The 22,260-nt window shown below is 42.9% G+C and overlaps 1 protein-coding gene across 3 annotated transcripts in view; it reads right to left on the minus strand.

Annotated features, from left to right (window-relative positions):
• LOC112465069 (probable JmjC domain-containing histone demethylation protein 2C) overlaps nucleotides 1-22,260 on the minus strand; it is a 286,220-nt gene that overhangs the window by 17,284 nt on the left and 246,676 nt on the right. For all 3 annotated transcript variants that reach the window (XM_025032457.1, XM_025032450.1, XM_025032444.1), the window contains exon 9: nucleotides 10,915-11,044. In XM_025032457.1, coding sequence (XP_024888225.1) covers nucleotides 10,915-11,044 — 130 coding nt within the window. The remainder of the gene's footprint in view (nucleotides 1-10,914; nucleotides 11,045-22,260) is intronic.

Here is a 22,260-nt window from a genome sequence, read left to right on the forward strand (position 1 = left end):
GATTATAACGGCACCGGGCACTGCCGCGACGCTGATTATCCAGCTTTTACGAGCTGCGCTTGTCCTTGAAGCGATCGCGAAAACTGTTGATATTAGTAGATTGGGGATCTTAAGTTGCTCGTTACCGCGTAAGTGGGTCCCGAGGGAAAATCGATTCGTGTCGCTCCCGGACGCGAAATGTAACACTTCGATTTTAACTCGAAATAAGTATATTTCTAAAGTACGCTTTTCGTAATAACTTTTGTTCGCACAAGAACTTTTCTCTTTTGCTTTTATTTCCCGCAACGTCAAACGCTAAGGGAAGAATATTCACAGGAATCGAAAGACAATTGAGGATTGCTTTTGTAAGAAGCAAAGAACCATTTGAAATATCCGATGCACAAAGGCAATCATAATACGTCTCCTCTTTTCCTTTTCGCGATATTATATCGCGTGATATCTTCGTTATTTATTACGCAATATAGCATAGGTAACGTGAATGACTTGTGAGATAATATAGATCTATTGTCCATCTGTTACCGACCATGAAAATGATGGACGGAACAAAATTCTAGATTTTCCCTAAAGAAACAATAGCAAGAACGGGACCTTCTTTCTAAGAAAAATATATGACTACCTTCTTGTCAATTCCACTTTTGTCGCCTGTAAATTTCTTTGCGTAAGCCGTAGAAAAAACATCGATTATTTTCACTGCTCAAACTAAAGACCTTTCAACTTGTTTTTTTTTCTTTACTCAAAATTCCACGAATTTATTTATATCGAAGCAGATAAGGAACGCGTCTCATTGTAGAAACAACTTTCATCAATCGCTAATCAGTCATCGAACGTCGCGAGCAATAATCGAAGGCACAATAAGCATTCCCGCGCACCTTATCGATCGCAGCAACGATAAAGCGTTATCGTCATTGATTTGTCAGCGCTATGCGACTGTCAGATCGATACGCGGATAAACCTGTTCCTTCGTGGAAATACGAGTCGTTCTGAAGCATTTCGAGGTAAATCGCTTTCGTTTCGCCCAGAATAAACACCGGCGAGAATTCAGCGATCAGCGATCAGCGATATACGTCGCTCGCGGGGTTTCGCGACACGTGAGAACTTCATTTAAATCATTCGCCGATAACTCGTTATCTGGAATCCGTGACCTCTGACACTCTGTGGATACCGGAGCAATGACGATTGTGCAACTGAGCGGGGAAAAAGAAACAGGCGGAAGCGAGCGGATTTCGTCACGCAATGATTTATACTGATTTACACTGATTCAAAATTCCGTTACGTGGCATTAAAAAAAATTTCTTTGACGTAATATATGCGAGAGATGATAAATCACAAGCGCGAGCGTGCGCGCGTGTCGAGAGATGAATAAACGTATAAATAATTCACAGCTATACGTGTGCAAACGCGGTTTGAGAAAGAGCCCCGCGACCGAGATCTCGCTTTCCTTGAGCGCATTTCGCGGGTGCGCCGCCGCCGCGCCGAGCGAAATTATTCCGATCGCTATTTCCACGTAAATGGCACGGAGACGATAGCGCCGGCTTTTCACGGAAACAGCAATAATACCAGTCGAGGTAATAATGCGAAATGCACGAACGGAGACGCGACCTTCGGCGAACACTCGGCGGAAATCAGAGCCGGTACGATTTCGACGGTGTCGTATTATATTTTGCAAGAATCGCGCGAAATCGCGCGGGCGCCGCGTAAAAGGAGACGCTCGTTAAGCACGCGAAATTGAAACGCGGTAGCGAATTCGCGGTGAGTTTCGCGAACGTGAGGAACGCCTGAAGCGAGGAGCGCTATCTTATCGCGTTATAGACGGCGCGAGAATATTACGCCGCCATCGTAAACAGATAACGGCAAGATAAGTCTTTGATAAGGAAGAAGACGAAACGATGAAGACCATTCGGTTTATTTTTACGACCGCGCAAACGCTCGGCGTCGATACGACAAAGACAAAAAAAAGAGGAGAAAAAACCTGTGCCTTTCACCTGTACACTCGCCCTCGATCGAACGAAAAGGATCGCTCGAGGATGAAGTTACGGCTCGAGTACCATCGAACAAATCAGTCGTGAGATACGACCATAATTACACGTTTGGACGACGTGACGAATGTTAAAAAAAGACGACGTCTTAAACTCGTTCACGTATCGACAAATGCATATTTTCCTGTCATGAATATCCTCGAGACACTCTTATTACTGAAAGAGGAAAATATCTCTCTCCTTCAGGCACAATTAAATGAAAAATATTAAAAACTTCGGACTAGGTGCAATTTAAGAGTTTCTACGATATATTTAACCCTAGAACGCATGAGAGGGGTCGATTTCGACCCCAGGCGAACTTTGAACTACGCTCCTGAGCTAGCGAGTGACATTATTGACTCAGGACCTGAACCATAATTCATTTCAACTCTCTAAAAGTAGGGTTATGTCGGACGCAGCGTTAGTTGTTCACTAGCAGTGAAGTAGCACAGTCGCAAAGCGGGCGTGGGGTCGATATCGACCCCAGTCGTGAGTTGCCGTTTGAGTTTCGTCACGGTAAGCTAATTTTATTTTTTTGCTAGAATCAATATATTTCATGTATTATTACGTAATCTGAGCATAAATAGTCATAAATATTATTTAAGACGAAATATCACACAATTTAGTCGGTAAAAATCCCGTTGCCTAAGAAGATTGACATTTCGCAGAAAATGGCTGGGCGATATAATGTTTCATTTTTTTCATATTTTTTACTATTTTGTATCAAATAAAAATGAAATAATACTTAAAATACAATTTTTTATGGTTTTTTCATCGACTTTTTCCGTATTTCAACTTTGCGAATTTCTTCATCTTTATAGTCCCAAATAAATATACTTTTTGAACAGAACATAGCGATGACAATTTTTTTCTAATAGTCTAATGTGTCCTCTTTAAAACCCCGTTTGAAATTTTAAAATCGGTTGATTACAAAAAAAGATACAAATTTTTGTTTAAAAAAAGAGGTTTTTGCTGATTTTCTGCGTTTTTCGGTCTTTAAATGGATTTTTCACTAACTAAACTTGAGTAAAATTAAATTTACCGCATACCATTCTCTTCGTTATTAAAAAACGAAGAAATTCATGTAGGTTTAAAGGCCCTTTATTTCTGCAGGACCGGTTTTACGATCAAATAAAGCGTGGGGTCGATATTGCCCCCAGTCATGCGTTAGAAGGTCAAAAAAATGATACATGCGTTCTAGGGTTAACACTTAACAAATCTTATACAAAGACGTGAAGGCTTCGTGTTAAATACATATAAAATTCTTAATTTTAGACTTTCGCGAGACTTAAAAGTAATACGATAATCCAGTTGTTCTTAATTCCGTATATTTTTGCTCCGTGTGCCTTTCACTCTTACCTTCTCCCCTTATTAATACTTTTAAATCTGTTTCGCGTAACAATTGAAAATAATACTTTAATACGTAAATCAACCGATGCGTTTACACAGAATAAATAAATATTGATATTTTCGATCATTGGGCGGAATTTTACATTTAATAATAATTTTTTCAAATCTTATATATTCTGCTTTTATGCTCAACGCGCGATTACTACTTGGAACGCAATTTCATGCCAAAACTGGAAATGTACCGTCATATACATTATTACTATCGATATTTGTTTCTTTTGTGTTGAAAATAATATAACGCGAATATTCGACATACGCAATACTGCGCCGTACTCGAAAGGAGCTGCGCCAAGCAGTTTATAAGAGGCTAAATTCGCTGACGACACTGTCGAGGAAGCCTGATGGCTTCTTATGCGATTGGATATGCAACACGAGGAACGTCGATTACACACACCTCGGATTGTTGTATCACCGTCGCGATTCCGCGCTATCGTCTCCACTAGTACAAGCGCAAACGGTGCTTCGTAAGCTTTCCGTCCAAGTTTCGAGCGATAAATCTAAAGGCCAACTTGTTCAGCAAAAACTTGATACTACATCACCCCGATCGTCTTTCCTAAATCAAATATTTAATTTCTACGCCGGGAAGAATTATTTAGCCCTCCGTTTTCTGTGTAACGAAGAGGAAAGAGATCGAGTTCAACGCTTATCGCACGAAATATTTTATGTATTCGGATCACAGATGATTGGGAATAATTCACGCGACTTTGTCCGAAAAAATTGCAAAAAATATAGAATACCAGATGACCAGTAAATAAACCAGTGTACAATAATCAACCATCGTGGCGTCATGTACACACGTCGGGCATACGCCGTGCTACCCATTCAATGCCGGATGCCTAACGCGGCCTAACGGGATCTTTGAATTTCTATTGTGCGTCTCTATTCAGCCCCGGCACAATGGCACACAGAAACGATTATTGTATGAGCCTTTGCGCACAGTTGCGGATACGCGGCGTCAAAGAAAATTCATCCCGCGTACCTGATGACCTCGCGCGGTCTCGAGACGCGTATATCGCACAATTACGGCGACGTTAACTGCTACAGTCGGCTAACTGTCGTATATCGCGAGAAATTAGCGAAAGACGGCGGCTCGCTGTAACGCTAATGAATACGTCTCTGAATTTCCCACCGCGGCATGTTTCATCGTTGCAAAACGTGTACAAGTGCGCTTGTACCTTTTACACTATACGCGCCACGGACAAAGGATCGCGTTGTAATTCTGGCCAAACATTTACAGTTGTATTACGTAAAAGAGATTTATATACTTCCGCGAAAGAAGATTTATGAAATTATGATGACTAGTCGAAAGTACAGGCTTATGTCACGTGAGGAACGATCGTAAAGATCTCGCGAAGGATGCCGGACATTGCAAGATGCCGAGCACAGGATTAACATCGACGTGATTGAGGTATCGATCTACCAAACGTCTCCCGTCCTTTCTTGCGACGACGGGGGAACCTGTCCAAGGTCCGCGAAGCAGCGGTGTAATTATAAAGCGCCGGATTGCGTTCGACGAAACTGACCGTGTCATTAATTTCCAGCCGGCACATGGCGCTCCGCGAGCCGGCCCGAAAACCTTGACTCACCCGCGGGAAGCGATAAGAAAAAGATCCGGAGAGAGAGAGAGAGCCGGAGAGCTCGTTACGCAACCCGTTGAAACGCGCGAGATGGCGTAATCAAGGTTTAGTACGGCCTGCTCTTGTGTACCGGCTCGAGGGGCCCTTCACTCCTCAATCTAGACAAGTCGATTTCGATTTATTAAGTACGCCTTTCATCTCCCCGAGATCTCCGAGAAGATAATCAGGCTCGGTAATAATATATGCGATAATAATAAATGCAAGCACGTGCGTTATTACGACAACGCTGACTCAAGGTATAAACGTTATCGATGTACAAAGACGACAGCACGATTATGATGACGTGCAATCGTTTAGTTCGACATTCTTTATCTGATATTTCTTCGGCTCGTCCTTTTATTTCCTCTTCTGCATTGTCATCTTTCCTTTTCTTCTTTTTCACCGTTATTTTTGGAAAAATAGAAATCTTCTACCTGCATCTGCCACAGTCTTCCTTTTTAAATTCTAAGAATAGTATTTAAAAATAATGTGTGCCCCTTTCGCTTTGAGTTGTACCTAACATGTACATTATGCACCATGTGAAATCTGTATGCTATTATATTATGTCAAATCAATTGATCAATTCAGTCCTTCCTCTGCTCCGTTTTCTTCGCTTACTTTACTCAGTTTACGAAGCCCGGGTAATCACGCGAATTTTAATGTCATCGCACGCGTGTAAATCGCGGCGGTCAAAGGTATATCGGCCTCGACGACCTCCGCGCGCAACGCGACCTTCGCCGCGATCGCGTTGCGCGTCGCGGTGCCGCGCGCGGACGGTGTCGCCGACCGCGGAGGAAACACGCCGCGCCGCCGTCGAGCGGATATATCTAACGGGTCGCCCAATTTACACCCGACCCCCGCCGTACCGCGCGCGAGAGAGAAGAGCGCCTCCCCTTCCACGGTGTAACACACGCGATCAAACGAGATTAGAGCCCACACACTGCACGCGTGTGTATCCGTGCGTGAGGCTCGTACGCGGTCGTAACTAGGGACTAATCCGCCTAACGCCGTCCGTTACGGACTCTCTCGAGCTCCATATGCGGTTGTATGTTCACCGCGTATTACGCCATCGTGTGCATGTATGCTCTCTTCCTCTCCCTCTCTCTCTCGCGAGCGCATACATATATGCATTAAGCCGCGGTGCATATGGTACGTGGCACCGTACATACCCGTGTACATATATACGGATGCCGTGTGTGACCCGCTTACGCGAGAGAACGCGCGACTTGCTTTCACGTATATTACGGATAACTGTACTGCCAGGGAGCAAGACAGAAAAAGAAAGAGAGAGATACTGGTCGGTCGCGTGCACGTGTGCGTGACACACGTGAACGGGCGAACGCACACACGCTTATAAGTATGCACGCGCATGTAAGAAAGAGAAAAAGACGAGCGCGATATTTATGCGCGCGTACGACGCGCGTTCGGGGAGGAAGAGCCGGGTGTTTCTCACAGACACGTACACACACGCGCGGACACGGTACGTGGACAACGCGGTAATTAACTCCGCCACGGGATTAGAAGGCGTGGGTACGCCGACGGGCAAATTCACGGCGAGCGAACGCTAACGGCGAGGCGAGGAAACGTGACGAAATTCTCCGAGTGCAACCCGGAATACGGCCGTCGTTCCTGAAGGAAGACGATCGTGGATGTGTGTTGCGTTACGTTGCGTTGCGTTGCGTTGCGTTGCATCGCACAGTCCATGATTCGCGTTTACGTTACGATACGAATTCGCGATACCCACTCATTTCTCGCTCGGAGTGTGTCGATTGCGTGGGTGACGAATGCTCGGAATGCAGAGAAAAGATGGAAATATCAGAGATGGAAATTTAAGACATGCAGTATACATCGAGATCCTTTGAGATACGAAAGAAGTATTTGTTTTGAGTATGCGACCTGTAAAATTATAATTATATTACCGAAATGAGGGTAAAGCTCTCTATTACTGCTCAACTTTGCGAGACCGAGTTTATTTTGAGGCCCGTCGGACTAAAAATATCAGCATATTTCATATTTCCTTGGTAATATATAATTACTCTATAATTAGAAAATTATAATTCCATATGTACGCCTACAAATTAATTAATATATTATATGATATTACGTGGGCGAGAGGTAGACATCAGTCTTACCGTCTTACGACTTCAATTACTTCGAAATATCCGCATACAGTGTATCTGCATCGTAATTCTGTGGGAATGTTCGCATCGAACTCTTTGTATCTGTCTCGACTAACTTTATGCATTCTTGCGTTCACAGAAAGAGAAAGAGACGCACTAAAAGTCGCAAATAATGAAACAATAATCCAGCGGTTCAGCATTTTTCTTAATCCGCATTTGAAAGAGACCGTTCACGTTTCTCGCTGCGAAAGGAACTCGAACAGCGACGGATCATTCGTTGCGAAAATATTGCAGAGGAAAATCTACTCAGGCCGATGATCATGCACACCGGAGTGCGCGCCCCGGCGACTCTATTGTTGCGAACCGCCGTCGCCCGGAGTGCATAATTAATGACCTTCGTGCCGGCGAGTTTTGCATTGCAAATGCCGCACTCGCGAAACGTTCGCACGCACGTATGCATGTATGTATATGTATGCGCACACGCGTATCCGTGCCGGGAATGGAGAAAAAGACGACGAGGAAGGAGGAGGGAGGAAGCGGTTGCGGGACCGTTTTGACAAACGGCGTGAAAGTTTCAGGTTCGCTAACGACGACGACGATCGACACGATCGTAACTTCGCGCGTAGCCTCCTTCTGTATCACTATCGACGGTGACCTCCTTCCCCCACCTGAGCGTCAGTTTGTCATTCACCAACGAAAGCGTATTTCCGCGCTGCATAATTAAATGCCCCGCTGTTAATAATTGCGAAGTTTATCGTGAAGCGCTTACCCACTGACCTCAAAAATTATTCAAAAGTTATTCAAAAGGCGCTGCTGCTACGGAATATGCATGAAAGTATAATTTTGCAAAACAGTTTATCTGCAAAATTGTGAGAGAGAGAGAGAGAGAGAAGTAGAAATCGCAAAATAGTACTGTATAATTAATTGATGTAGGTCATATCGCCGGAGTGTAATTAAGATACGTCATTGTAATTATACAGTAAACTGTATAATCAACTGTATTATCAATCGGTTGGTTGATCTGTTGATAGTGTCGAGTTATTTGCGGAAAACTGTACAAATAGCTAAAGTAAGTACAATACATACGTTGTGTGCAAGCAATTGATAAGTTTAAACGTTCATTTCCTGGGTATAAAAGCTTTTCTATCCGTCGCTTGATGCAAAAGCTGACGATAAACTATTTGTAATCTTAGTGAGGAAAATCGAAAATGTGAATGATAAATCTTCCGTTTTCCGATACATCGTATCCGGCCATTTGTATTATTGCTTTCATCATCCTGTTAATTTTTTCAGTGCGTGCCTACGCAAAATCTATTTTAATTTATTTTTGATTCTTGTGATGTAGTCTCAGTCACGTTGGACATTCTTCTTTAGAGGAGAAAGATATAAAGAAAAGTAAGAAGTTTATTTAAGATATTTTCTATTATCGCCACGTAAGCTAAACGGAAAAGTTGAAATCTTTGAAATATCAAGTTCATCAAATTTACTCGACGATGGAAAATAATTGCCGCAATGAGCAACAGCGAACGAAAAGTTACGAAGTTCGGATGCATTGAAATTTCACGCTCGCGTTCGTGCCGCGCGAAATTTTTCCAGAGAAATCGTTAGCCAATCTCGAATGTACTGAACATGTGTCACGGTTCGCTGGCGTTGGCTTGGAGAGATGCCAAGGTCGGCGACGGAGCCGCGTGCGAAATGAACCCGCACTATTGTGCTCGGAAATGCGTTAATCGCGCTTATCGGACAATGCACCGATGCGTCGAAGCGACGCAAACCTGTCCGTTGACCCTGATGCGATATCCCGATATCGCGGATACGTGGATCGCGTTCGAGAAAATCGCTCTACAGTGAAACGTGTTCGTTGTCCGTTCAAAATAAATGAATTTAGTTTTTTAATTTACTAATTTTCTAGGTGTCTATGATAAATTGATATATAAAAATCAGCGAATGTAATGATGAATTTATATTGTATAGCTAAACTATTGAGAATAAATTTACCTGGCGATCATAGTGACAATTTTCAGTCCCCTCTGATTTTAATAGATTAATGTAATCCATAGATAGCGTATGCGGGATGAAGGAATATGAAAAATACATGCTACGGCACCACTCTTGCCATAACCAAAAATCGATTTCTGAGTCCATTAGTTCCATCCTCGATTCATCACGTTCCACGATCATTTCCGTCAAATTCTCTGTTTCAATACTCTCTGTACATTAGTGGTGGTTTGCAATTCCGCACATTAACAATCCACTAATTAAACGACGAGATTGCAAATAAAGAAAATTTTGCGTATGAACAAAATTTCACCGCGCGTATCTTAACGATATTACCGCCCGATATAATGTGTTATCACAGAAACTGATGGTAGACTAGATAGATTACGAATGCATGGAAAACTTGCATCAAATAACTCGATATTTCGGAATAATTTATGGAATTCTCGCGGTACTATTCCTTCTCGTAACTAGACAACTTCCAAACAAAACCGAACGAGATCGAACAAGACTGAGGACTGGGCAATTGTTGAGAAACAGTATGGTGTGAGACCTCAGATTCTTTGGCTTCCCCCTCTTCTTTCAGATACTAACACATTCACAGATATCTTCACAGATTTATCTATTTGTTCATAATTCATACATCGAAGGACTTCGATAATTAATAACTCCGAAAAAATCCTATCATAGCGTAAGATAGATTTTTTTCCAAAACTCATTATTCGCGTGCTTATTACTCTCACAGAAATTTCTTTGAAGGCAAATGAAAAAAACACTGTATAAGTATTTTCGTAAAATAATTATCTAATCTTTTAGTGACTAATACATCTTCGTTGCTTTCCGTGAAAATAAGTTCGTAGCAAAGATTTGTTTCACAGGGACCTAATTTTAATGAAAAATAAGAAAAAGACAAAATATTGATGCCGATTGTTGCAAACTAATTAAGAATGATTTTGTTCGAAAATAACGGATACTGAATTGACTATTTTCTCTGTTTTAAGGTTTTTGTTTTATCTAGAAATTTTCCTCTCAAAGAAGGAAAAATAAGGAGAAAGCAAAGCTGAGACAAAAACCCTCCAATTTTTTACGATTTCTTTGCTCAGCACGATTAACGAATGACAATTTCTTGCCGATTCTTCGCAAATTCTTTGTAAATTATCCGAACCAAATTTTTCCACAATCCTCATTTCTCCATTTATAAATAAGGATAGCGAAATAATTAACGACTTTCCTGCGAGATAAAGGATACATCTTCCTCGTCATAAAGTTAGATATTGTTGGGCAGGTAGACTGAGGAGGAATGCTGCCTTTAATCTCGAAAATAACGAACGCGGATAATTAGATAAGGATTAAATAGTCCGGACACACACGTCGGGACACTTTCGTCAAAATTCCATGCGTCATATAGATCTAGATAATAGCTATCTGTATTACCAGAAAATACCTTTATCTCCGACAAGATAAATATTTTTTATTTAGGAAAAGTTTCGTAAGTATTATCTGTGAGTCTTTTGTGAGTTTTATGCCTTTGTCTCTTTTCTCTGCCCTTTACAGAACCAACAAAGATAACCCTTTATTTACAACTCGAATGATTTATGTTCTTTTAAATCCCTGATTCAATCCTTAAAAAAAACTGTGGAAAAGTAGGAGCTCAATGAAAACCGATAAATCTATATCTAACACAAGAAGCATCCTTAGAGAGATCAAAAAGAACGCGTCACGTCAGGATGAAATAACCAGTAAAGCGTGACTTACCTTCTGTTGCGCTAGCCTGAGCGATTCTTCGAAGTGTTTATGAACTTGTTGTTCAGCCTGCTGCTTCTCAAGTCTCTCCCGTTCCAACCTGGCCTTCTCCATCTCGCGTACTTCCGCGTCACGGCGTTCCCTGCAACAGGCAAGCAAAACGAAAACTCAGTCCCCGGCGTTTGTGCGAATCGATGCGTACAAATTAGCTCGCGGTTTACGAGGCCATTGGCGATTAAGAGCGGATTTACAGGTTTTGTTTCGCGTGCGAATGCACCGTCGTCTAATAGATTTCCAATTGCATTTAGCCAAACAGCTTTAACGGCACGTGATTGTAACAATGACGCGGCTTGTAATAATCCTTAATTGGAAGTCAATAAAAATACACGGCTACTTGTAATTACTATAATTTATTATCGGCTTTACAAAAGAATTGTCATGTCTTGGTTAATTAAATCCTCGTTGTCTCTCCTTTATTTACACAGATAAAAACTGCTATTCAAATCATTCTGATTAGCTAATCATCGTACTAGTGTTTTCATGAGGTCTTCGAAAGACCAACGTTGCAAGGCGTGAACGTCTTTATGCGCTCCGCTTAAAGGATAGACGTAATTTATACGCGCGTAGTTTATACAGACGCAAAGGAACTCTTCCACGTTCGCTCTCATGCTCCCTCGCCTCGCACATTCGCGTTCTTTATCGATTTATCTCTGCCCTGCGGCCTCCGTTCTCGCAAAGCTCGGCGGAAATCGCAAATGGCTTAACGCGAGGGGAAAAAAGAGAGAAATGCGGAGGCCCCGCGATTCCCCGTATCCTTAGGGGCAATGAGCTCTGTCAGCTGTTACCGTTACTCGGGGCGACCGAAATCAATTGTCGGATCTCTGCGTTCTCCGCGCGGTTACCGTCGCGCGTATAACTTTTTACACTTTGCGAGACATAGATTTTCGCAGTCCTCTGCCAACGCGTACACCATGCCTCATCAAACCTTGAAGTACACGGGGAAAATTTATAGAAGTAACTCACATAAAATCCAATTAATTTTACGCATAATTTATGTCGATTTTTTTAAAGGAGAAGATGCATGGCTCTACGCCGATAATTATGCGTAAAAACTGACGTTGTATACACTTATTGTTATCATCATATCATTCCACAGCGTTTTATTTATGTTATTCGCGCGCGATATCTCGGAGAACTCGCTCTAGGATATGCGTAACTTTTATCTCTTTATACCTCCTCGCGCGGCAAGAAATTCGCTCATCCCGCAGAAACGCAACGCGCATCGATGGAGATAATAAAACGCAACGTCTGGCTGGTATATCTATCTCGCGACTCTTGGAGGGGCAGGGGAAGAGCGAGGTATAAGATAAGAGCATTCATTAACGCTTGCGCAAGTTATTTATACTGTTACGTGCGCAACGCGCGTGTTTATCTGCACGCTCGGTCGGCGGACCTTACAATGCACGCGCGCGATAAATACGTCCGCGCGCGCGTATCTTCTCTCCTTCCCTATCTCCCTCGCGTCTCTGTCCTCGCCGCCTCTTTCTCTCGTCCCTTTTATCTCGGCGTGCGCGAGAGTGCGGTGCACTCTCTGGCACCACAGTCCTGAAAAAGCAGACCGCTATTGACGCACACGCAGGTATGATCTCCAGACGAGAAGCAATAACACGCTGATTCATGATTGGTGACGAAAACACCATTCGGAACTTGGCTGACACGTATATATAAGGTCGATTAAAATACCAGGAAGACAGAAGTTTTACTGATTTGGTTATCACTGATTTGGTTATTTACTGATTTGGTTTATCAAGTAGCGTAGAAAAACCCCAAGGGCAGACCTTTAAAAAAAGTGTTAATCTGACGACATTAGTTAGGTATTTTCTACGGTATTTCACAGGATGTCGACCCTGACCCAAAGATATCTCATCTCTAGTCTTCCTTGTGGATGCGTAAGTATACTAAATATGAATGTATGACTTACATGAAATAATAATACTTTATTTTAGTATAGTTTTCTTGTACATTGTACAGTGCTAAGACGTGATAAAATATAATTAAATGTAATAAAAAATAGTATAGCTATAAATTTCAGAGAGAATTTTGTGTTTCATTCTTTTATTCATTCATTTCCAGAGACCACGTCATGGAAACGTAACACGCGCGATTCACTCCGCGTTTGCACTTCGACATTTGCGACATCGCTTGTTAAAATGCGTTCAAAAGCGCATATTATCGCAGTTGTGTAAACGTAGAGACTTATCTACTCGCCTTTTGCTGACTGCATCATGTTTAACATCGCGGCGCCAAAACGCAATTACGCGCAATCGCGTTAATAATCCTCGCTTGCTCGTAAAGCAACTTAAACTTCGTTATCTCGCGAAATTTTTTCGAGGTCGCGGATATTTGCAAATAGCATAGATCGTCGGTTTTAAAGTGACTCGTGGTAATTGAGTCAAGCCACCTTGGTATTTGCATGTTTGGCGAACGGCGAGATAGCGAGTGACCAGAAAAATAACGTGTTTTTAACAGCTCTCAAATTGACTAGCTTTTAAAATTATAATAATTCTGGAAAAAGAAACAAAGTTCTTATCGTCGCACGCACGAAAATATATTATCATGTGCGATGCAATCATCGAACAAATATGTGGCATATTTTAGCAAACTGTGATTCAACAACCTTTAAAAACGTATTTTTCGCTCTTTTTCTCTCTCGATAAATTTAAATTCAATTTTAATTTTAAGACATTTTTAACCAAAATCCATTTACATGTTATTTCATATTAAAGACCGAATGCGTAAATATTAAAAATGATAATAAACGTTGAAATGTTATCGCTCAGATAATTTAAATTGCAAAAATTGCAAAAAACTGCTCTAATAATCAGCATAAAATTAATATTAAAAGTTCGATATTAATATCGATAAGACTGTTCTTCGGTTCAGCGAAGTGCACACTTCTGAAGCTCAATATAAATTCTTTACGGAACTTCCTGTGCGTAAGAGTGTCATTGAGAAGCCAGATCCCGTTGGTATGCACTCCAATGTGCACGCGTCCGACACTTCGGAATTGCACGACGACGACGATAACGTGCATAATGCGCGCGACATAGTGCAAACTCAGCAGCGAGAGTGGCTGCCGAAGCAGAAAGAAATGAGACGAGGCACTTCCAGGAGATCCGCACTCGAAGAAGCGCACGTATGCATTCTTAGAAAGTAAAATATGTCATTACGACATATTTTGCTACATATTCCAAAACTACATGTTATATCACAAAAATATCCTCATAAAGCTACGAATTCTCTAATGAATCTTAGAAAATCTTGTCAGGAATAAAAATTTCAGACTAGAGAAACGATAGTTTGCCGTTATTTTAATATGCTGATAATATGTATTAGAAAAAATATTTGTTATTCTTATCCGGGATAATAAGGCTTAGCTTCAAACAAGACAAGTCCAGGTGGAAAGCCATTATGCCAAGGGTCGGACAATGAACTTCCTTCTCTTTTTCTCACAGGGTAAAACTGAGTAAAAGTAAAACTGCCCCACGACGACGCACAAATATGGGATCAGAACAAAACATTCTAAGGAATATCTAAGAAAAAGAAATCGATCGTCATTCAACTTGAAAAATCGTTTGTGTTTTCTTGTATTGTCAATGAAAGGGAAAGAAATACTTCAGGTATATACGCTTTTGGTACGGAAAAATACCTAGGGGAAAAAAGATAGAGGGAATGACCAGAAATGACCTATCTACCTGCTAGTAGTCGGTTACCGTAATATGTATAGAGGGCGTTCAAAAGATAGTAAAAAAATCATCGAGCACATGGCGAGCACAGTCTTTAACGTCCAATAGTTAAGTTAGGAGTGTTAGGTTAGTAAACAGGTTAGTAACAAGTTCTAGCATTGTGGACACAGGCCTTAAGTTAAGTTTAGTGAGTGAGCAATAAAATTAGTGTCCGAATTAAAACACTATTGTTTTTTTAGATCGATTTTTTCCTGTAATGATTATCGCCACAGAGTGTGACAATGTATTTCCAATCCTCAATGGATGATCCTCTTCTTTCGCATCTCACGTTTGGCCTCTTGCACGACCGATACGTGTCACTCTTCATATCGATGTGCTTCGCAAAATTCGTGAGAAGATCGCGAGTGAGTGGCGTGAGATGAATAGATTACGGAATGATGAGCTCGCTCTTTCGCTGAATAGGCGGCGATTAAGGGTATACCTATCGGCAAAACGGATCTTCGCGTCGCGGACAATCGGGACAAAGAAGGTTCTCGAAATTTCTGTGCAAGGTGTGTTTGAAACGAAAATATTAGCCGATTATAATAACGTTACGAAAATTCATAATTCGGGAAGTGATAAAATAGTGATTCAGATGCGACGAAGTGAAACGGAAAATAAATAACGACAGTGATCTGTGAATAACGAGGAATCAAGGAATACAGGAGATTAAAATACAAGGAGATATCGAGCGGTTTCTTTATCCTGAATACGATCGAGGCGATATAAACCAATGATGAATATAGATGTATGTTTAATGATGTTCACGATTTAAATACCACGGTAAGACGTAGCTTTAATCTTTTTCAATTTCTAAAATCTCGTTAGCTCGAAAAGATCATGGGATAATAGACATATATCTTCAAGGCTGACTCCGTTCGATTATCCGTCTCTCTCTTCGAGAATTGATAATTAATATTGATGATTTGCATAAGCTTCTAAAGTACGCGTGAAATCGAGAAAACAAGCGATCGTTAGCACGCATACGCGCGCGCGTGGCAAGTATAATATTATTTCTGCGCGAAAGTGTTAAGAAATCGTGACCTAAGGTCAACTGGTTTGTATTCCAAGTGGCGATAGCGAAAGTCTCGCGTTACTGATTGTGAGAACGAACACAAATAATAACGACTCCGGTGCTTTTCCGCTTGGCTCAGCCAAAGCAGATCCGTTTTTGCGCAATGTTTACATCGGCCAGGATTATTCCTCGTATAATGTACGGGAAAGCAGGAATTTCGCCCGAGTTTCGGGGAAGCAATCATTGATCAGATCGCGCGGAATATTCACGAGCTTGCGATGGAATCGTCTGCTGTGTATTTACAAACATAGCGACGAGACAACGGCCACCATAGCTCCCATTGTTACCTGCCTGCTCGAGGAATCTCAAGGACGACGCACGAAACGAATCACCTTGGCGAGAGATTGTAATTTGAATAATAAATACGCGGGTTGTGTAAATCGCGACGTTTGCCGGCGTTCAATTAAGGATTAATCGCCGACCCGATGCGAGAGATCGATCGGGGGAACGAAGAAATATAATCGCCGCGTATCGCCGTTTATCGATCACGGCGCGCAGCCCCGGCACCGATATTTCACTCCCGCCTCGGGGCGAACGGCTCGATTATACACGATTCCGCTTCTCGATCGAATCTACGCGAGTCTCATGAATTTTGCAAGGCGCCCCGAGAATTCCTCGCGTGCCGCCTTGCGATCTCCTGAATCTTTGATCCAAATTCTAATGCGGTCAAGAAGCAGTTGCGTAGGGGAAAAAAAACACAAAAAATTAAGTATCAATAATCAGTTAAAATTATCGTGTCGCGATGATTTTACGATAATTCTCTTACAGTACGTGATATGTACTTTCGCGTGACTTATCGCGCTCCGCTGTTTCAGCAATTCCCTCCGACAATTATATTTGCATTCTGTATTCCACCTGCCGCGCAATGAAATGTTTCGCGTATACATATTCGGAAAATAAATACTTTTTCTTCGTTACTCAAGATTCTCCGTCGAATGGTATTTTATGATTTCGCGATTCCGAAACGAGCACGGAGTTCCGTGGAATGTTTGCCAGTCCCGGTATTTCATCGACGCAGCTTCTGTCCTTGTTTGCACGCCTCTTTACTCTATCGTGCGAGGTGAACGCATTCGAGAAGGAAGCCAGCGTTAATTTTCCCTCCACGATCGCTAAATCGTTTCGTACCGCGTTTCGCAATATATTTCGAGCATGACCGATACGTACGAACTACGAACGTGATCTAGAACGATGGTTGGGCATGCCTAACCCGATTTCGCCGTTGACCCTGATAATGCTATTAAATTGGATAAAAACTTATTGAGAGATTGATCGGTGTATAATTTGTTGCATTTGCAAATGCTGGAATGCAACTGTAATAATAAATTGAAACGTTCCACTATATGTATAATTTAATTACAATTTTTAAACAGCTTCATAAATATCTCTTGAGAACCTACTGGGTTTAACATAAATCGGAGACACTCGGGCAAAGAGACTTGAAGAAGTAGCATAAGCAAAGAGAGCAGCGCGTGTGCATAAGCGGGGACATAAACTTCTGTCTCGCGATGTAAATTTGTGCGAAGGAACAAGCGACGTCTGCACGCGCGAAGTCGCATAAAGCGCGAGACAATTTGCAAGGTAAATTCAACGGGCCACGTAAATAGAGCCGGCGACCTTCGTCGCGTCGATTTTCAATTCTGCGTCAGTCATTTCGAGCATGCGACAGCGATAAGACCGAGATAATGACGAGTGAAAAATAATCGTTGTCGGTATACGACAACAGACTGTGGCGGAGGCGGGGGTCTGTCTCGCGTTGCGTAACGCGAAGGTGAATGATTTCAATTTGCTCGCGATAGGGGACTACGGGTGACAAACGCAAGCTCGCGATTCGATTTGATTTTCCACCGTCGAAGATAATTGATATTTCACATAGGGGCCGAGGTCAGCCGGCCGCGGATCCCAGGCGCCAAGGTAACGGCGCGCGCGGCAATGAATATGAAATCACGAACGCTCGATTAGCCGCATTAAGACGATCGTCCGGAAAAAATGTCTCTCGCCGGAGGAGCTGCTGCTCCGGAGCACTTCGACGTGGTGACCCACTTCGTGCGGCGCCGCTAACGAATGCAGGTGCGGTAAACCTCCCCGCTCTCCCTCACAAATCGAGAGGAGAGTTACGTTACCTGAATTTCGGGTTAGATCGTTACGAGGCTGACGCTAACGTAGAAAGGAGAATTGTAAAGTCCCTGATTTAAAACCTTGACGTGGCAATAAAAATTCTAATGTCTTTCTCGGTCAGCGGCTCTTCGAAAAATTCCTTTCCTAACTTTCCCGTCTTAAAATGGGATACGCTCGACTTTTATGTCCCGCCGGGATCTCGACGTCTAAGAATCAGTTTCTCTAAAATGTGTTCGAGAAGTTAGCGACAATAAATTAAAAAACGCTAGAAAGAACGCAGGTGTATCTTCGAGAAGGACGGTCGCTCGTCGCTTCCAGGACAAGAGAGGATAAGTAAAAACCATGCGAAACGCGCGCGCGTGGAAAAAAAACTCGTTAGTCCTCCGCTCGTCGCGATGCGTTCCGTTGCGTCGTATATTGCTTTATACGTATCGCGCGGCAAATTAGCGCTTGCATTCCTACGCTTTCTGCACCCGCCGCGTGATTACCGTGATTTCTACGTGACGTAATTCCACGCAGACGGAAACCGACGAATACGAGAAAGAAGGAGAGAAAAAAAAAGAAAGATATACAAATGCGGGTGGGAGGAAAGGGCGGGGGCGCGATGCGGACGGAACGAGTTTCGCGCGTGTGCACACGCACGCGTGAACTTTCCTCATGCGTGTACGTGTACGTGTGCATGGCCAATGCATCATTTAGATAGCCTGGGTATATCACGCCGGGTGAGAGAGATACGCCTCGGCGCAACGGCCAACGTCTATCGGGTGACGCAGAAATGGCCACGTAGACGCGGCGGCGTCTCGCGCCGCTCGCGCTCGTGGGAACAATACGATCGCTCGCCGGTGATTTATCACGCATTTGCATTACGTCGACTTGAGAGGATCGTAAATCACAACGGTCGCGCCGTAAAATAATCGCGGCGCGGTCGAGAGTTTCCCGGGGAAAGCCCGGTGATTGAGTAACGAAAAGCAAAGCGGCCTTGGCCAAAGATGATCTATCCATTTCTGGATCATTAGCCTCGGTTATGATATAAGTAGAGAAAGTGTATTTGAGTAATGACGCTCTCATGGAAGATATCGCGGTTGATTACGGCGCCTCGTTCATTTTTTAGATTGAGATCTACATCCACGCGTATACATTAATTCAGTACATTTCTCTCAGCTAGAATAACTGAATGACTTCAATAATAATATCAAATTGCAATTACGCAAATATTACAGCTTCGGTATTAAATTCTTTTGATAAATGAACGTCTTCGTTTAACAGCGATCGTAAATGAAAGTAAAAATTGACTTCGTTTCCCTGGTCCCGTCAACTTTCGAGCTAGAGATCGACGTCTGATATATGACTGAAGTAGCGAGTAATAAAGCGCGACGAATGCAGCCACGCGCAACTTTCGTTTTCGTCGTTTTATTAGCGTGCGTAACCCAGACATGAGCGACGCACACGAAAGGAAGTGCGACGGCATTTGCGCGATTGTAATTTTGAAGGCGATGTCGCGGCGCTCGAACGAGGAGGGATAAACAGGTTTATTCGGCACAATAGTAAACCTCTTTGAGAATACAAAGAAAAATTGCAAAATTGGAATGAAATAAAGCAAAACATACAAGATGTGTGTGACACACAGTAAACGTATAGATATTACATTACGCGCAGATACGGATAATAGAAATAAGAGAAAAGAATGTAAGAGTATGAGCAACAAGTATGCACGATGGGTTCGCCTCGAGTTAAAAATTGCTGACTAACCCGTACGTTTAAGGGAAACGGCGGATTCCGAGTTAATGAGAGCGAGACTTTTGTTTCGTCTCGACCGGCTGCCACACTGAATGAACTGTGTCAAATGCGCGACGCGTTTGCGAAACTAGTTCCGCGAACTGTCGACCGCGACCACGGCGGTCTATAGTCTAATACAGAGCCTGCGGGCGAGAGGCTGCTCTCCCAGTAAATGTCACTAACCTTATAGCTGCTGCTCCCCTCTCCCCTGTTCTCGGCTCTACCCGCCTACCCGTCGAAATGCGAGCACCTGCTGGCTACTGCCTCGTGCAACTTGCCTCGTGTTAATATCCGTCGCGAACACAACGTCTCAACATATATATTTACATCAGTCCCGATAAGTGGTTCTATATTTGACTGTCGGGCGCGACACGAGCGAAAACGTAAAACACCGAATTGCGGTATCTCGCAGGCGGGATCTGAGCGTTTCCTGTCGTCATATTTAAGCCAGAAATTACGCTACGCTAGTCTTAACCCTCGACTATTTATGCGGTTTTTCCTGCCTACTTAATCTGCGACCACTCGTGCGTTTCGTTACGTCACTATCGGTTTCTTGAACGCCATTTTTCCATTTTTTCCCCCTCAGGGATATATCTTGAATAAATATTGAACACGCTGCTACTTCGATATGTTACTTTACCCAGTCTCTAAACTTCGATAAGATACGGCATCCCGGAAATCATACGACCCCTTTGATAGTCGGTATCATTTATATAATAATGTTCTTTCTTAACACGCGCGCGGCGTGTTACAGCTCTTTTCAGCTACTCTCTCAACCGCTTGTATTCTCAAAAATACATTACGAATTAACAAGTCAAGTCTTGATGTACGACGCGATGGTGCTTTATATAAGTTTCTAAGAGCCCCTCGATGTATGTCGAACGCGCGCGTCACTCGTATAAGTCACCAAACTGGAATCCTCATTCCGCGCGAGACGCAAGCGGAGCCTATAATACGCGAAATCGGCGGTCAAGCTTCGACGCGTGCTCGACGTCTGCAAAATTGCTCGTGCAGAAAGCAAGGCGTGCCAAAGCGCGGGCCTCACCGACCCGCCGTGCTCTATTTTCGGCCGGAGCATTCGAACGAGAACGAGACTGCTCGGTGTGAATATTACGACGTGACGTGTAGATCGCACGGCGATCGTAGGCGCGTTGCAAAATTCGCGGACAAAGTCGCGACCGGCCTCGACGTCGAATTTAGAAGGGAGGCCAGCTGCTGACGCATAAAAATCCTTCGCCGTCGACTTAACGCCAACGATCTTGAGATTTCCCTGACAGAGAAAGACCTTCTTTCCGAGAAACAGTCGCAAAATACTCGTCTGCTTCTCCTCTCGTTCGCTTCAGACCGTTCTATTGTAAATAATTGTCGAAGCTATGATAATAAATCATAGCTTAAATTGTAATATATTAAATCATTAATCTTTAATAATTTGTATTGTAAATTTGATAACGTATAATGATAATTCCTGACCTAATTTCAGCTCAAACATTAAGTGATCTTACTAAAAATACTTAAAAAAACACAATTGCTCTCAGATTATAATGTTAAAGATCGTAACTCAACCTTGCTAAATTTAAAACGAACCCGAAAAGCGAAAACATGTATCTCTTATTGTTTACGAGTGTGTGGTAGTAAGAACCGCATGAAATAATGATCCCTGCGCGGTGAATGGCCCCTTGTAAATTACCGCAGCTGGCTCGCTCGAAAATTATTTACGCAGCCTACCTAGAGTCAAGAGACGAGAGAAAGAAGATTCCCCGTCGATTTAATCCGGGCCCCGAGGAAGTTTCACGTCGGGAAATAATGTTTTACGATCGTTCGAACGACACGGCGCACAGAAGAAAGGTCGGGAAATGAACGACAGAGCGTTTATATTACGCAGAGACCGAGAGAGGGGTTCGCGTACGTACGGAACACGTCGAATCACCGGCATCGAAGCGGAAAGCTGAGGGGGCGATCAATAAATCCGTGAGGGGAAGCCCAGGCACGAAAGGTCGAATGCTCGCGCGAGGGCGGTTTCCGAGGGTTGATACGGACGATCGATCCAAGGGGTGCTTTTCGGGACACCCGGAATAATGGCACGACGGCGAAGGGGGAATTCAAATCGCATAATCGGTGCCGCGTGCCTGCTCAGAACTTCTGTGTTCCGCATTCGGAGCGCTCGTCGATATTTCGATTGGAAAGAGAAACATACAAATTAATACAGAGGTCTATGACTTGTATTCGAGGTAAACGGAACTCAATTAACCTGCTATCGTTATTTACAAGGTAAAAATTCTCACGATTACATCGTAGAGGAAAATAGAGAAATATCGAACGAAACGAGCGAAAGTCTTACTTCAACTTGTTAGAAGAATATAAAATCTTGACACATGACAGTTTATAGATTATCATATCACACATTCTGTGCTCTCCTCCGCAGAATACGGTTACTGAAAATGGTATTCTTCGGGAAATTGTCCATGACCTAAACATAAGAAATCCAGGGCTTCGAATTTTAATAAGACCGCAAAACACAGTTGGACTTAAAATTTGGAACGTCCTTGCAAGGCCGAATTAGAAACTTCTACTTCTTAAGAAAAGAGAATCGATGTTGAACCCTTAAGG

Source organism: Temnothorax curvispinosus, unplaced genomic scaffold (assembly GCF_003070985.1).
Source record: "Temnothorax curvispinosus isolate PA1 unplaced genomic scaffold, ASM307098v1 QBEX01001498.1, whole genome shotgun sequence".
Lineage (NCBI taxonomy): Eukaryota > Metazoa > Arthropoda > Insecta > Hymenoptera > Formicidae > Temnothorax > Temnothorax curvispinosus.